This window comes from Meleagris gallopavo, chromosome 8 (assembly GCF_000146605.3).
Source record: "Meleagris gallopavo isolate NT-WF06-2002-E0010 breed Aviagen turkey brand Nicholas breeding stock chromosome 8, Turkey_5.1, whole genome shotgun sequence".
NCBI classification, from domain to species: domain Eukaryota; kingdom Metazoa; phylum Chordata; class Aves; order Galliformes; family Phasianidae; genus Meleagris; species Meleagris gallopavo.
The window spans coordinates 34,667,841-34,684,000 of NC_015018.2; the positions used below are offsets into that span (position 1 = coordinate 34,667,841).

General features: G+C 43.5%; 1 protein-coding gene across 2 annotated transcripts in view; it reads left to right on the forward strand.

The window, feature by feature from the left end:
* The window catches only part of MGMT (O-6-methylguanine-DNA methyltransferase), a 35,791-nt gene extending 20,696 nt beyond the window's left edge, over window positions 1-15,095 (forward strand). For both annotated transcript variants that reach the window (XM_019617923.1, XM_010714954.3), the window contains 2 exons: window positions 5,994-6,133; window positions 13,870-15,095. In XM_019617923.1, coding sequence (XP_019473468.1) covers window positions 5,994-6,133; window positions 13,870-14,001 — 272 coding nt within the window. In that variant the 3' untranslated portion in view covers window positions 14,002-15,095. The remainder of the gene's footprint in view (window positions 1-5,993; window positions 6,134-13,869) is intronic.
* The last annotated feature ends 1,065 nt before the right edge of the window (window positions 15,096-16,160 follow it).

The following is a 16,160-nucleotide window of genomic DNA, read 5'->3' on the forward strand; positions in this document are numbered from 1 at the left end:
TAGAGAGAAACCATGACCAGAGGCCATGTGCTATTGACAGATTTCTTCTTCCTATGAGTTCTCAGACTATACACAGCAACCCAGAATGGCCGGCCCAAAAGGAGAATGAAGCTCCAGAGGGGAATAGCACTGCTCCATCCCATGGGCTGGGCCAGGCCACGCAGAGCTGTTGCTTGAGCTGATTGCTACCAGTCGGTAATGCTAATTGAAGGAAGTCACTTCTGCTTAAAGTGTGATTTAGCATCGTCAGGTCACACTGCTCTTGGGGCTGTGGCAGAGAGAAAAGGAAACATGAGGAAATAATGCTGAGGCCAAGGAAGAAGCTCTCCAGTTTGTCAAGTGCAGGTCTGATTGGGAATTTGTAGTGCAGGAAGACGGGATGGATTCCAAGGAATCAGCATAGAACTGGTGTCAGAGAAAAATAAGTTGTTTTTATTCTTGCTTCCATCCATTCTGCAATGTAAGACTTGCCTACTGCATGCTTTTGGCTGGGAAAAGGCTGTTGGTTTTTTTCTGTCTCTTCATCCGGAGCATTTGTTCTCCTCACCTGTAGCAATTGCAGCTCAGTGTATCACCTACAGCTCAGAGAATAATCAGGTGGCTCCTTCATTTAACTGCACTGCTGCTACAAACAGCTGCACAAATCACCTGGCAGGGATGCTGTGCAATGACATGGTCTGTGCCACAGCCCAAGGGGGAGTTGTCAATTGCTTTGCAGTTTCCTTCATCTCATTGGTCCATGGACTCCAAGCCCAAGTCGCAGCCTGTTCAGGGATGTCGTGGCACTCAGAAAGTCCTGCTTGGATCTTTAGCTTAGCTGAAGTTGCTAATATGTAAGGAGTTATTATTTTGCACAGAGGCTTGCTTGGGCTTGGAAGTGGAATTCTGGGGCAGTTTGCAGTGTGGTGTAGGGAGGGGATGTAAAGGGTTGGCACTGAGCATCAGGCTCGTCTGCTCATTTCCATTAGCTCTAAAATTGTACTCTGTTCTGGTAAGTGCATGGAAGCTGCTGTTAAAACTACTGCTCAAAAATGGGTCAGAATAACAGTTATTACTCAAGTAAAACACCCACTGACTTCCAGCGAGTTTAACCTGAAGAAATACTGCTGGATTAAGTCCAGAGAGAGTTACTTGCTTCTAAGGATAGAATTTGGCCCTACAACCCCTCAGTAGTCTGAAGGGAACTGCATTTAAAACTGTGTTAAACTACAGATCAGAAACAGTTCCCATTAATTGGGTTTTATCATAGCGTGGCCACTCTGTGGCCACCAGTGTGAACATTATCCAGATTTTTTTAAAATACAATTGATAAATTCTTCACCTAAGCGATGTAAATACGCATTATGCTTATGGGTTATAGATATGTCGATATTTTGTATTGTGTATAAAAGCAAACACACATGAATGCATTGGGAAAGCACTCCCCTTCCCCACGTTTTGGCACTTCCCACGCCTGCTCAGAAGGCAGAGCACTGCAACCTGTGGGCAATTGAGGGACAGCACCTACGCCGTGCCATCAGGGGCTCTGCTGCATCCCATGCTTTTCATGTGGGCTGTGCCTGATGTGTATCAATCAATGATTTAATTCAGCAAATAGGGGCTAGAAACAACGTCAAGTAATTGTAAGCCCCTGTTGGTGGGTAGAGCCCAGGTGAATATTGCTCACATCTCACCCTTATTTACCTATTCATGTTAAATAAGGTTTTTTTGTTAAAACTTTTCCACTTTTATAACTATACTTTTAACTGTACGTTTGATAGTTGCTTGTTTACATTCAGAAATGTGTAAATACTCTAAAGTAATTTGGGTATCTTTACATCTTCATTCATAAAAATCAGTCATGGAAAATGGCCAGGATCTCAGCTTTGCTTCTGTTATTTCAGCAGCCATAGGGTCTAATATTCACAGGAAGGTGCATTCTGTCTCTGTAATACGTTAATATCACTCATGAAGATGGCAGCAGTAGAAGTTCAGAGTCTCTTCTTTGCCAAAATGTTTGCAACAACTCTGATTTTAAGCAATTTTATCTTATTTTTTTCTGTTGTAATGGTGCATATGGACAATTTTTACAGGCTGTCACCACACTGTCTAAACTACACTTCCAGTAATATTTGAACAGCAACTAATGATTGCAGCCCAACCGTGTAGTGATCCTGCAACAGTTTTAACTGTGGTAATTATGGTGAAAACAGATAAGGATAAAAACAAAAATTATCCAAGGCAGTTGCATTTCCTATCCACAGGAATAGGTCGTGAGAAGGGCTGAGTGCTGTTTGTTTCTTTGCATTTGAAAAAAAAAAAAAACAAAACAAAACAAACAGACAAAAACACTTGGAAAAAGGAAAGAAGAAAAAATAAAACAGAAAAGCAGTAGCAAAGATTATTGAGGAGGGGGGGAAATGGCCTTTAGTTGTTAAAATCGAGGTAAAATCAGAAGGTGCATCTTCTGAACCTCTCTTGCCCCCAGGTCTGCAGTAGGAGAGGCAAACCCATGGCCAACCCTTGTCACCATTGGCTCTGTCCCTGCTGCCCGCAGCACCCAGCTGTCTGCTCCCATTACCAACCACTGCCTGAGTGCTGCTGTGCCACACTGCTCTGTGCTAATTTCCACCTCCAATTAGGTGGGAAAGAAGTTATGATGCACCAGGGTTAAAGCAAATTTGATTTTCCCTCTCTTATCCATGCAGATGGAGTGAGTTTATTAGGGAGAATTAAGGCCTAAGGCTGCTGCGAGCGACCTGAAGCAGCTGGGCTTTAGCAGCAGATCCAGTGTAAGTCCCTCCTTTCATAGGAACACAGAACCACAGAATGGTTGGGTTGGAACTTTTCCAGCCCCTTCCTGTCATCATGGAAGTGCCCCCACCTGCTGAGGCTCCCAGGGCCCAGCCTTGGTCATGGGCACCTCTTGCAATGGGCACCCACAGCTTTGGGCAGCAGTGCTAGGGCCACACTGCTTGTGCATGAAGGATTTCCTCATCGCATCTGACCTATATCTCCACATTTTAGAGACTGATAACTGTCCTTTAAGTGCTAATTTCAGGTCAGCTTGGCTTGATGATGCATTACTTTGGTCAACTTACAGTGCACTTGGCAGAACTGACAGATGTGTCCGCCTGCCCCTTTGGCAGCTCCTGATTCCATGGAAGTTTGGGAGGTGTTCATCCTGATACAGGATCCAACACACTGCTGATACTTCACTGAGCAGCAGCGTCCAGCAGTGGTGGGATCTCGGTGTGAACCATAACTCCTTATGTTGGCAGAAGGGCACTGAAGGGCCTGGGGACGTGGAGTGATGGTCCTGCGGATGCAACTCAGCCTCTGCTCTGCCTACATTGCCTCCCCAGTTAGCAGCCAGGCGAAATTCACACTGCATTGAGTGTTTCCGTAGAGCAAACGTGGGCGTTAATTTTTATGTGCGGATTTTACAGCATTTTATAATGATACTTAGCAGCATAAAATGTTGGCACACGTTGGAAATTGGTGAAAGTTCAGCCATCTAATTTGGGAAGGTTGTGCTTACAGGCACTAACACTTGCAGACAGTTTAATAACAGTATTTGGCAGTGTCTGTTAGAGCCGCTTAAACTAATTAATGCATTTGCTCCCTACAGGATGAAATTGAGTTTTCAGATACGTTTATAAAATGATGTGCATGATTGCTAAATATTTCATTATTTTGAACTATAACTTCTGGTGTTTTATGTCAGTATGGATAGAGTACGTATTCTCTGATGACAGATGCGCTGTCTCTGGAAGATAATCTGTCCTGCATGTCGAGACAGGCTGGTTCCATGATGCCTCATTGTAGTGGGCTGCAGGATGCTCAGCAGGTTGGCCATGGCCATGCTGGGCTCCTGCTGCTGTGCTCCCAGTACTGCTTCATCCCGAGGAAGCAACAAAACTGTGGGATCTGGAGCACAAGTCTCATGGGGAGCAGCTGAGGGAGCTGGGGTTGTACAGTCTGGAGAAAAAGGGGCTCTGGAGAGACCTTAAGGTTCTCTACAGTGCCCTGAGTGGAGGGTTGGCCTCTGCTCTCAGGTAACAGCAATGGGATGAGAGTGATGGCCTCACATTGCACCAGAGGAGAATCAGGTTGAGTATTAGGAACAATTTGTTGTTCAGAGAGCGGCCAGGCGCTGGCACAGCTGCCCAGGGGTGGGCAGTCCCCATCCATGGAGGTGTTCAGAGCCGCAGGGATGTGGCACTGAGAGGGTGGGCTGTGGGTCTCAGAGGGCTTTTCCAACCTGAATGATTGTGTGATCCTGCCACCTGGCTCATGGCACAGGAGTGGGATGCTGTGGGTGCCTCGCTGCCACCAGCTCCACAGGGGAGCAGGGCACAGCAGCAGCGTGCACTCCCTGCATGCTGTGTGCCTTGGGGAGGGCACCAGGCAGGGATTCCCCGAGCCCCCAAGTGCTCAGGTCAGCACGGATCTCGCTGGCTTGAGGAGAGGTAACAAAAATAAGAAGCTATGACTTGGTCTGAAAGAAACCTATCTGAAGAAATGACGGTAAACAAAATCTGTTTGCCTAAGGAAACCCTCCTAGCAATCAGCTAGTAACACAACTGCTTGTGCTAATGAACCCAAAGCTGTTAATGTGGTTTCTTCAGTTAAATTGATTCATGAATTTTGAAGAGAACATTATCTAATGAATTTTCTTTGAATAGAAAGCAATTAAAAGGACAAATCAGTCTGATTAACCCCAAAGTCACCCTACTGCCACAAATGGTGTACAGTTTGAAATTATATCATAAAAAACTGGAGCAGATTTGCTATCTCTTTGCCCTCTACTAATCCATGTAAATTAATGAACAACAAAGTTAATTTCTTTGATGACCCTTTTCTCGTATCACCTGGATTATGCTGATGTTTAATTTGCTTAATGTTATAATAAAGACTAAACAGATTTTTTCAATGAAGTGATTATCATTCCGTTGAGTTAAGAAGTGATTTTTATTATTTAACACATCCATAACGGTGTATGGGTTTCCTTTAAGAACAAAATCACATTTCGCTATGTAACATAATCAGTGTCTTTTTTTGACAACTAAAGAAGGGAAATGTTGCAAATCCGTTTGTTTCTCTGCCAAACGAGTGGAGTGAGTTCCACAACAGAGCAGAGGGCCTCTTTCTTTTTTTTTTTCTTCTTTACCAGCTCACTCCTCTGAGTTATTCACTAGTTAGATCTGCTGAGTTTCTACTTGGAAGAGCAATCGGTGTCAAACCCTACTAAGAGCAGCTATTGGTTGTCCTTTTGTCAACCAGTCCTGGGCTAGGAAGGTAAAACCCTGAACTACAGAACGAAGCTCGTGCATTTGCTTATTCATTATTTCAGCAATTGGAATGCTTAGAAGCAATTTGCTGGTGAATTAAGATTAAAATAATGGAAGGTACATTATTTTTTTTTTTCAGAGCCCCGTGTCATTAAGGATGTGCCGTACATTCAAGGTCGCAGCCAGTCCTTACGTTTTGTAATGTCTGGAATGCTGAGCAGTAGCTTGGGGGGCTCGGCTATAAAATGCAGTCAGCCAGGATAATATGGGTCCACTGGCTCTAGGGCTTCTTCTGCCATGTGTCCCAGCTGAAGTTGGAAATTAGCTGGAGATGCGAGGGCTCTGTGAAATAGGTAGAGACGGTTATTTCTTCCCTTTTTAATTTGACTCTATGCTAATTTATGCTCTGCCAATTTAATGGAAAAACCGCATTGTATGTGTTAACAGGATAATTGTACTTGAAGCAAATTAAAAATATAGGAAAATCAAAGCTCTAAATCCTTTTTTATAGTGATCGGTTACTTGAAGCGCTCTTTCTAATAATCATGTATTTAAATATAGTAATATGGGACACAATAACAGGACGGTATCTTAGGGCTGTTTAAATTTAAATTAGAGGGCTGCCATTGAGGCTATGCTTCACACTGGGTGCTTGGAGTATTTCGTCTCCTTGTTTATCCAGCCATGCATACATACCAACAGTCCTGTCTTTATTTGCAGATTCGTTCACCAAAGAGGTGCTGTGGACCCTGCTGAGGGAAGTGAAGTTTGGAGAGGCCATTTCTTACCAGCAATTAGCAGAGCGAGCAGGCAACAGCCGAGCAGCAAGAGCGGTGGGAGGAGCAATGAGGAGCAATCCTGTAAGTTCGTGTCAACTCTCAAATAAAGTTGATGGAAGATGGTGGATTTAGAGAGCTTTCTGGGCTAAATGTCATTAGATTAAATTTATCTGCTATGAAAACTGGTCTACCATGAGTAGTAATAAGGTCAGTAAGTGTTTTTAATCAGCAATAATGCACAACCCAGTTTAATGTGATTTATGCCCTACCATTTATGGTGTTAGGTTTGGAAGAGGAACACTGCACGTCTTTTAATTCATCAGCCTATATGTATTTTGTTGCTCTCAAACTTTCTTACATACTGGGGGAGGGAAATCTCTTATCACCCAGCACCAACATCCTTTGTCAGGACATGAGGAGCTGTAGAAGCCTTGCTGGATGGGATGGGTTGCTGTTAGAGATGGACTTCTAAAAGTGTGGAAGAGGAGGGATTTTAATTCACGTCAATTATACACACCTGGATTTTTAACATAGTCTTTTCCTGTGCGCTGGAGATAAGATGTAAATGCCATTTCTCCATTAGATAGGTAGAGGTGGGTCACCTGAACTGAGAGTAACTCTGGGTTAGTCCTGTTAATTTAGGAGAGACCATGTGCTAAAGTACACACTCTCTTCATCTGTTTTCCCAGTATTTATCTTTCCTTTTTGATTGTCAGGGTCTGGATTTTCAGATGTTACTTATGCACCAGAAACACACTGATCACTCTAAGTGAAACTGGGGAGAATCACTGCTGCTACACGTGGGCCCACTGGTTGGGCCGTGTTTGGATCCCCTTGGAGGAAGCTCAGTCTTGAATTAGGGAGTGTGTGGACTGCAATGAGAATATCAGTGCACTGCAGGAGGCAGGAGGAGGGAACTTGGTTCCTCACTCTGCTGGACTGCTTTGTCACTGTGCAAAGGAGAGGGAGAGTGAGGGAGGAGAGTGCCCCTGTGCCTGGCTTTGCATATTCCCTCCTTCCTTGCCTTTAAAAAAAGTAGGGGAAAAAAAAAAACAAAAAAAACCCAACCACTTAGATTTCTGTTAATATCATTGCGGCCTTTTTTGGCCATTCTCCACCGTATTTTCCCTCATTAGCACTTGCCCTTAGCAGCATGTTTCTTTCCATACCCAAATGCCTCTCCAGCGTTACACCTGCCTTAATCTTTGACCTTCTCTGTTGTTTCTGCATTCAGTTCTCCCAGTTTTTTTCTTTAATGAGATACATAGAAGACTGCAACATGTAGTTGTAAAGCAGATTCAGGAACCTGTTTTCAGAAAAGCTGGTGGCTCTCCATACGAAAATAATATAGGTGGGGGCTTTTCACGTTGCCACCACATACTGTCTTTGTATTTTGTTTCATTCATAAAATCAATCTGCATGTTATGCATAGTCAGGCTGCACTTCATGACTCATAGGTCTGAAGGATCGCAGAAGATTTGTATGGAAAATACATGGTGAAAAGGGGCTCCCAGTGAAGTACATGAGGAGTGTATTTGTGACTGCACGTGGAACATGCATGAAATTACAGATTAACTACAGGAGTTGTCTAGTAATAAAAATGTGTTTTGGAACAGGCAAGGATGTCATTATGGTATCATCAGGTTGCTTTCTATTATGAAATATTGGAGTAGCATTATATTAATAGAGCTCTTTTTTCCCTGAAGCTATACATTAGTATCTATACTACAATTAAAAACGTTCTGGGGACAGAAACCACTCTAGCCATAGCAAGGGATGGGAAATAACAAAAATAAGATAGGATCCCATTTAAGAACAAATTGCAGTAGCTTTGCTGTCTATTTTCAGAACTATTTTCATCCTTCCTCACGGGGGAAAAAGCAGGGATTTTCACACCACAACCTGCTGTTACCGCTGCTTTGGATGCTGCTGCTCCACTGCAGCCTGAGGGCAAAGCAGGGTACATTTCTAGGCAATAGCAATTACGTATCCTTTTGCACAACACTGTATTGTTATTCTTTGAGAACTGTTTCCTGCAGGTTTGCATTGTATTACCTTCTCTTAATGTACACCAGATTATATTGGAAAGCATTCCATCATATTAAAATAGTTTGTATTGTCAAGTGCAATACGGTGTATTGACGGAACGCATCTTTATGCTGCTCATATGAACTGCTTCCTATGAAAAGCTGATATACACTTAAAATATCACTGTATACTTCTTTATGGAGCTTAGAAGCTTAAATCCATTAGACGTTATGCTTGTTTATACGGCAGTGTGCTGCATGTATTGAATTTTGGAATACCTGTGAACATTTTCATGTATAAACACACTTGAAGTTTGTTGATCAGATGAGATATTGGGCTTTAAATCTACCTCAACAGATCGTTAAACTGAACACGTCATGCGAACCACAGCATCATTAAAACAGCAGCAAAGAGTTCAGCAAAGAACTGTGGTGTTAGCAACTGCTCCACCTGTAACGTGAGCTTCCAGATATAAATTCCGGATTTGAGTAGTGTTTGCTTCAAACTGTAGCAGAAAGGTGATGTTCTGTTAAGCAACAGATTAGTGGGTTTTGTTCACAGGAGAGAAACTGAAGCTTTAGTGAATGCTGTTATTAACGATCGCTGCAGAAGCTATGCAAAATTGTTGAGTTGTTTGCACCTTGAGATGCTTCCTTGCTTAAAGGACTAAGTTGTAGCATGGTGACTGTATTATAATCGTGATTTAATGAGGACAGCCATACAGGTAAAAATGAGGGCTTGAAATAAAGTGGAGCTGGATGCAGACATTGTGCTGTTAGTGAAATATTGCGATGAAATTGTGTATCTTAGTGTTTTTCCAGGAAGTACCATGTTTCTCCCTTCTACAAATCATAGGTCGGTGTTTAATTTTGGTAGTGTACATTCCACAGGTTTCCCTTTGTAGTGGGGTTGCTTCCCATAATTCATACAATGACCTTCAAATTTATGAGAAGGTGGAAGAGGTGCCAGCAGCAGCTGAAAGATGCGACATTCTTGCTTCAATTTATGCCAAGGACACGATGGGGATGGCTCACCTTTTGCAGGAAAAACTTCAAATACTTTACTGCGGTTCAGATTGACTGCAAGGTCTGTGGTCCTCAAAGGGAACCCATAAAGTTCAATTAAAAATCTCATTAGACTAGTATAGGAGGATCAAAAAGAAATCACAGAGACTCATGGGAAATGGCGAATGTTGGGCTGATTAGTCCAAGGCCATCCTAAATGACTGTTCTGTGGCTTAAATAAGACGTCTTCAGCGCTCTGTTAGCAGCAGTAATAGCTACATACGTTTTTTATATTCGATCCAGTGGTGTTATTGTTTAGGTTAAAGCCGAGCTAAGTGTCTGCCATGATGCTGAGATCGAGCTGTGGAAAGTCAGGGATATTATTCAGCCAAAGTAGTTTAAACATTTGAGAGTGAAAGGAGTAATTGTGCATTTATGAGAAGACTGTGAAGTATGGATCTGAAATGTTGCGAACACATAAAACCACTTGTGCATTAATTCCTTAGGTGGCTTGCAATAAAGATGGACCCATGCTGGTTCGCATTACGGTATTTGTTTCTGTGAGGGAATAGGGGAAGCAAAAGCAATAGGACATGAGCAAACTGAAAGATTATTTTTTGCTAAGTGTGATTCTTGTTGTATGTTATAACTTGATATTTCAGCTGTTTCCATTATGGCCCGGCTGATCTATTTTTGACAGTTTGGCAGCTTTCTGCAAGTCTCCAGTCCATCAGGCAGTATAATAGGACGGTCGGTTTTCCATGGCGTCAAATTGAAAACTCTTAACAAGCGGAGCACCGCGCCGGAGCGCTGCACTGCTTCATCCTCAGATGGAATTTGCTAAATGCAGTTCAAAGGCAATCAATACCTTGTGCAGGGAGTTTTTTTCCCCACCTTTTTCTAAACAAACGCATTATTGAGGAGTTAGTTTATTCACAGATTGCCATGAGCGTTAATGACCACCCGAGTCTTGTTCTGCCAGTCACCCAGATGGCTGTTGATAAAGATTTAGCATCATGTTCTGAGTGTCAGGGCTGTCAGTAGTGCTGAACCATTTGACCAGAAGAAAAAACGCACAGGGAGCTATTGATTACAGCTTCTCAGTGTCACTTGTTCACCAGGATTTAGGTATTGATGAGGCTGCGAGTGAAAACAAGCTCTTTCCCTTGTGGGCCTCTACCCAGAAGAACAAAAGCAAAGTTGGAGAAAATATTCAGCTGGTGCCCGAATCAGAGGGATTCTGCTATTGATTGAAGGGCCCCTTCATGTTATTTTTGTTGGAGACAAATCTATGGGTTTGGAAGTTTTATAGCGTTTGAGATAGGGTCTGTGTAAGTGATGGATTCGTATATTAGATGAATTAGATTTCACAGCGTGAAGATTTCAGTGGAGCTATAATATTATGAGCTGCTTGGTTATTGATAAAAATTACATTAAATGTAGCCGAGGCATTAAAGCTCCAGACTAGGGTAGTTCTCCCTCTAAAATGTCCTTAGGGCCCTAATAAATTTTAGCAGGTTTAATTATTTTAGTAGTCTGAAAGTTGTCATCACAATTAAGCCAAACTGAAGCAATGTTCAATATTTTTAAATTACAGAGACCATACGGCCTTTGTAGCGCTTTTTTTTTTTTTGTATCCGGCGCTACAGAGGATGAGGCATGTGCTTGCATGTGTTAGGACAAACTTGGTATGAAATTTTTTATTTCGAGCATGGAAGATGCTTTATTTCATACCCTTCATCCTGGTGGCTGTGTTTTCCAGCTACAGCCATTAAAGCGGTGTTTCTGCAGCTCTGACTTCTCAACATCTGCCCTAGAAAGGAGGTTCATCAATTCCTCTGCTTATTCTCTCCCATAGCATGGCAAATGGGCTTGTTTAGCTTGGAGAAGAGAAGACTCTGGGGAGACCTCATTGTAACCTTCCAATATTTGAAAGGAGATTGTAAACAAGGGGGGTTACACCTGTTTAGGAGAGTGGATAGTGATAGGACAAGGGGGAATGGTTTTAAAGTGAGACAGGAGAGGTTTAGGTTGGATATTAGGAGGAAGTTTTTGAGCCAGAGGGTGGTGAGGCACTGGAACAGGTTGCCCAAGGAGGCTGTGGATGCTCATCCCATCCCTGCAGGCATTCAAGGCCAGGCTGGATGTGGCTCTGGGCAGCCTGGGCTGCTGGTTGGTGACCTGCACACAGCAGGGGGTTGGAACTGGATGAGCACTGTGGTCCTTTGCAACTCAGGCCATTCTATGATTCTCTGCAAGAAGAGTTGGTGCTTTCTAAGAATGCATTGATTGCCTTTCCTGTAGGATACAAAGTCAATTCAACATACGTGCACTCCATTGCAACAGGAGAGCAACCCAGCAGAAATATGAGATTCCCCATTTCTTTCCAAACCACCCAAGCCAGATTTCCATGTTCGATGTGATGCTGATCAGCTCAGCCACACACCCCTGATTTTGGGACCTGCCCTGCAGCCATCATGGGAAACCTGAGACCCACAGAGTGCGCTGACAACCTGGCTGCAGATGGCATTGCTCCTCTGCACGATGCAGTACTTCTTTTTTTCACCTTCCATTTCCTAACACAATTTAACAGCAGAAAGTGCTTCAAGAAATGTGTCGGCTTATTTCTGTGACCAAATTCCCAGCAAACAGTCTGTTGGCTTTTTGCTGCCTGAGCAGTCACAGGGAGCTGGCTCAGAAAGAGCTTTTGGCCCCTATCCACAGCAAGATTTGTGTCTTTACCATCAAAACACCCTGATACATTCTTTATATTTTTAAAGAATTGCAATCTAACCTTGGAGAGTTTTTACAGTTTATTATTATGGCTTGGGATTGCTTTGTCATGCAAGAAAATCTGCTTGTGCTAACTGGTGCAAGTGGCTTGTAACACCTGAGAAAACTCCAAACAAAAAGAATTAGAAAACACTTGTGGAAACAGCATGTTTAAAGAAGTGTGGTGAGTGGGGTCTAGAGGAGAGGTTTTATTGGGACTCACTGGAGTTGTCATGGATGCCTGATTCACTCGTGGCACCGCTAAGTCCAAATAAAGCAGCTATTAGAAGCATTTGTTATTAAACCTGGATTAACAATGAGCACCTATGTGTATTCCATTTTAATGTGATGGCTTTTGGGCTCAGATTGAGATTTAAAACTTCAGCCATCTAAATTACTAATATATAACAAAAGAATTACCCTAAAATAGTTTCTCAAGGTCTGGCCTGTAGCTGTCCGGGGGTCTGAGTCTTTGGCTCAAATGCAAGCACAGCTGGAGCTTTACTGAAATAAATATGAGATGGGAAAAAGACAGGACTGTCTAGAGTTTGTGCATGTGTATGTATAGATAAATGGATGTACTTTCACTTAAAATATCCATACTTTTAGTAAGTTATTCTTCTCACAGTTCTGTCATTGCAATTGAATTACTCTGTAGTTACCAGAACACACACTGTGTGATTAAAGATGATGTATTACATTTTTTATGATGTGTATTTCAACTATGATAATCACCTGCGATTAAAAAAAAAAAAGTGTGTTTATGTACTTCTCTGTATTACCAGTCCATTATGTAACTTCTTGCATTGATTTTTCAGAATCCCTGGCATTTGGCTATAAATGATACAAAGGAGGAGGCATGAGAAGAAGTTCTTAAATTGGCTAGGTGTGAATTAAATCTCTCCTGTTGTAGGTTTTAAAAATTCAAAACCCATTTTGGATTGACTTGCTGTTAAATAATAAATAATGCCTTGTTCTTATATGGAATTTTTCAGCAGAGCACATTGAGGTGCTTTAGAGGGAAGAGGAATTGGCTGCAGGAGCTGAAACTCACGGAGCTCATTCATGGAAGTGCTGCTCTCGTGTTTTCAGAGGTTTCTTTTGCAGGAAAGCAGCCTCTTCTAACCCTGATGTGGTTGTTAATAATTGCCCTGTATCTCCATGTGTATGTTTTGAGGTGGCACTGGCTGTAGATGTCTCGTTCTGTGAAAATGAGCTTCTGCAAATGCACAGATGCCCACGTGGTCTTAAATGATTCTCTTTTATCCCTTGAAACATCCCATCCAACCTAAATGCTGCCTGTACAGAGGCATCGCCTGGCAGGAGCAGAGCTCCAAGGGGAAGGGCATTGCACATCAGCATGCTCAGCACTGCCCTCCCCAGGGAGCGTGGCTCCATGCCTTGGCTGCTCAGTGTCCCCAGAGCCAGGAGCTGGGGGTGGTTCTGCTCTCAGTGTGTGTAGGGTCACGCAGTGTCCCTGCTGGGTGGGAAGTGACTGCCTGTGCACTTGAGAACATGGGCAACACAACCGTAATTCATCCCATTAACTTCATATCGTTAGGTGCAGGCCAATGCAGTGCAGTTCTGGGGCCTGAACATGCACTTCTTCCATAGAAGATTTTACATAGGGTGTTTTATGCATGGGTTTTACCTATTTTAAGACATTGTATCACTTTTACGTAATAGCATTTCTCTGAATGCTTTCCCCTAACTGCTGGGTGGTCATCAGAGCCCATCAGCATTGCAGGATAGTCTGTACCCTGAGGGAGACAGGCTCAGATAGAAAAGAGCTCTTGGTGCAACACTCCTGCATCCTCCTCACAGGTGGACAGGAATCTCCAGCACAGTCTTTAACCTGGATGTTTACATCCATGCCACTGCTAGCACAATGGAAGTCAAATGCTGCTTTAGTAGCTGATTTATTGTTTGTAGCCCTTCTTCACACCGGTCTTCTGCTTCCACTCCCCTTTGCTTCACCCTTTGCTTCCTTTCTTATTTTTGTGTGTTTTGCAGATCCCGATTATCATACCGTGCCACAGGGTGATTTGCAGCAGCGGGCAGATCGGCAACTATGGAGGAGGAAACCTTATGAAAGAGTGGCTTTTGTCACACGAGAAGCTCCAGAAAGAGAAGTTAGCAGATTGATGTGGCTCAGCCACAGCTGCTCGACAGCCAAGGCACACAACTGCAGCAACTTGGCTTATAACGAGCTCTCAGAGCACCCAGCAGAATTCAGAAAAATGGTAAATATTTGAGTGACATATAAATATAATGCAACATCCGAAGTGGAATCTGTGGTGGCACCACTATATTAAAAAAGCAGGATGCGTCCTGAGGGATGCAGCTCGTATGCCCTTTCTTGTTTTTACATTTTACAGCAGAATGACTGCAGCAGTCCAGGCTGGTTGTGCATGTATTTTGTTCTCATCCCTGGTTCTGTTCTGTTCTATATTTAATGTCCATTAAAGCAAGGATGAGAGAATGGGAGAGGCATGGCAAACGCGAGGCTCAGGCATCCCTCTGAGGATGCTTCTGGGTGGCCGAGGGGCCATGCGGCCAGCGTGTCCCCGGGCAGCCCCATGCCAGGGCTCCCACCCACTGGTGTCTGGCTGCTGAAATGGTTTTTGAGTAAAGCCCACGTCGCAGTGTGTGGCGAAGAGCAGCCAGGGGGAGGTGGCTGTTGAGTTCCTTGTTCACAGATTTTCTTTCTGGATTGTAAGAAGTCCTCGAGGCAGGAGTACAAATTTTGCTTTTGTGATCACTGCAAAAAGCAGGTGGAGCTGTAGAGGCTGGCAAGTTGCTTGAGATTTTTGAAATAAGCGGTTAGGTGAGTGCAGCTTGGGCACAGTATTGGATGGGGCTCATCGTAGTTGCATTGTTAGCAGCAATAGCCTTCCGTTAGCGTTGCCGTTTCTCTGTTGTGTGAAGCTTTGTTTCCTTTAGCCTCTCTGCAGAAAGGGTTGGAGGGATGTTAGCATTGAATGCTGAGGTGCTATAGAAAGGTTTCTCTGAAATTGCGAGCCACCAAAAGCTGGAATTTTCAGTAAGGGAATCTTAAATTCCAAGTTAATACTGATACTGGAAATACTGATTTTTTTTCATGCGTTTATCATATTTTCATAGATGCCTCTTTAGAAGGGCCTTTGCTGACCAAGAAATTATGGTGTTACAGTGCTTTAGTTAATGTAGTATTATTGATATCTCAGAATTACTTCAATAAAAAAACTGCTTTGCATGTACAAGTGTCTTTGTGTATGTTTATAAATAAAACACGGTTTGTGATATATGGAGAAAATAAACTATACCCAACTGTACAATATAAAGCTGTATTTTTATCAAGGGTTTCTGGTGGCAATATAAACCACGAAAGCAAAGCTCAAGTGGTTTGCACGTGTCACCAGAACCCCAGGATAAAAATATAGCCTTATAATATGTACAGTTTGGGGGTATTTTATTTTTTTTTATAACAGGATATCAACAGAAGGATGCGATACCAAATGTAAACTTTAACCTCTTCCACGTTTACACCCACAGCGATGTTTTGGGCCACGTTCGCTCTTTCAGGTGTCTGTGTTTTCAGCTTCCAGCAGGTGCCACCTTGGCATGGCAGGCACAGCCACGTGCATAGCTGGGCTGTGAGGCTGCCAACCCCCACTCTGTGGCAATAATCTGAGCACCGGCGTCAGTTATTAAAATTCATCCTTCCCTCCTGTAAATCCCTGAGAGCAACCGCTAGGCCCGCGGTTTGTTTGCAGATGAGAGCGTGGCTGTAAATTAGGCGTGCAGCTGCCCGTGACTGATGGGCACTGCTGGGCCCTTCCTGGCGTGGCGTGGTGTGGCAGGGTGGCGGGGGCCTGGCCCTGGCCCTGGCGCCTTTATTGGCCCACATCACCCCAGGGCCGGTTCTGGTCCGGGGCCTCCTCACCCCGCCATGCAGAGCCTGCTGGCGGCATGGAGCTGAGGTCACTGCTGAGTTTATGAAAACATCAGAGTGGGGAAAAGATATTAAAACACTGGCATCCCAATACGTATCTCTGTATGTATGCACATGCAGTGGGGAGGAAAAAAAATACCATGCTCGGAACAAGACAGCTATGTTCTTTTTGCCTGGAATTGGGTTCCTCTGACCTATCAAGTTTCCTCCCGTTCAGCCTCGCAGTGCTTTGAACTGCTGACATTGAGACACTGTGCAGCCAGGCACGACAGCTGGCTCTGCAGCATCTAATACCAACACATGCTGTTTTAGCCCATTTCCAGAGACTAAGATAATGAAAGATTCAAAAATAATATTTGTTTTGGCGGAA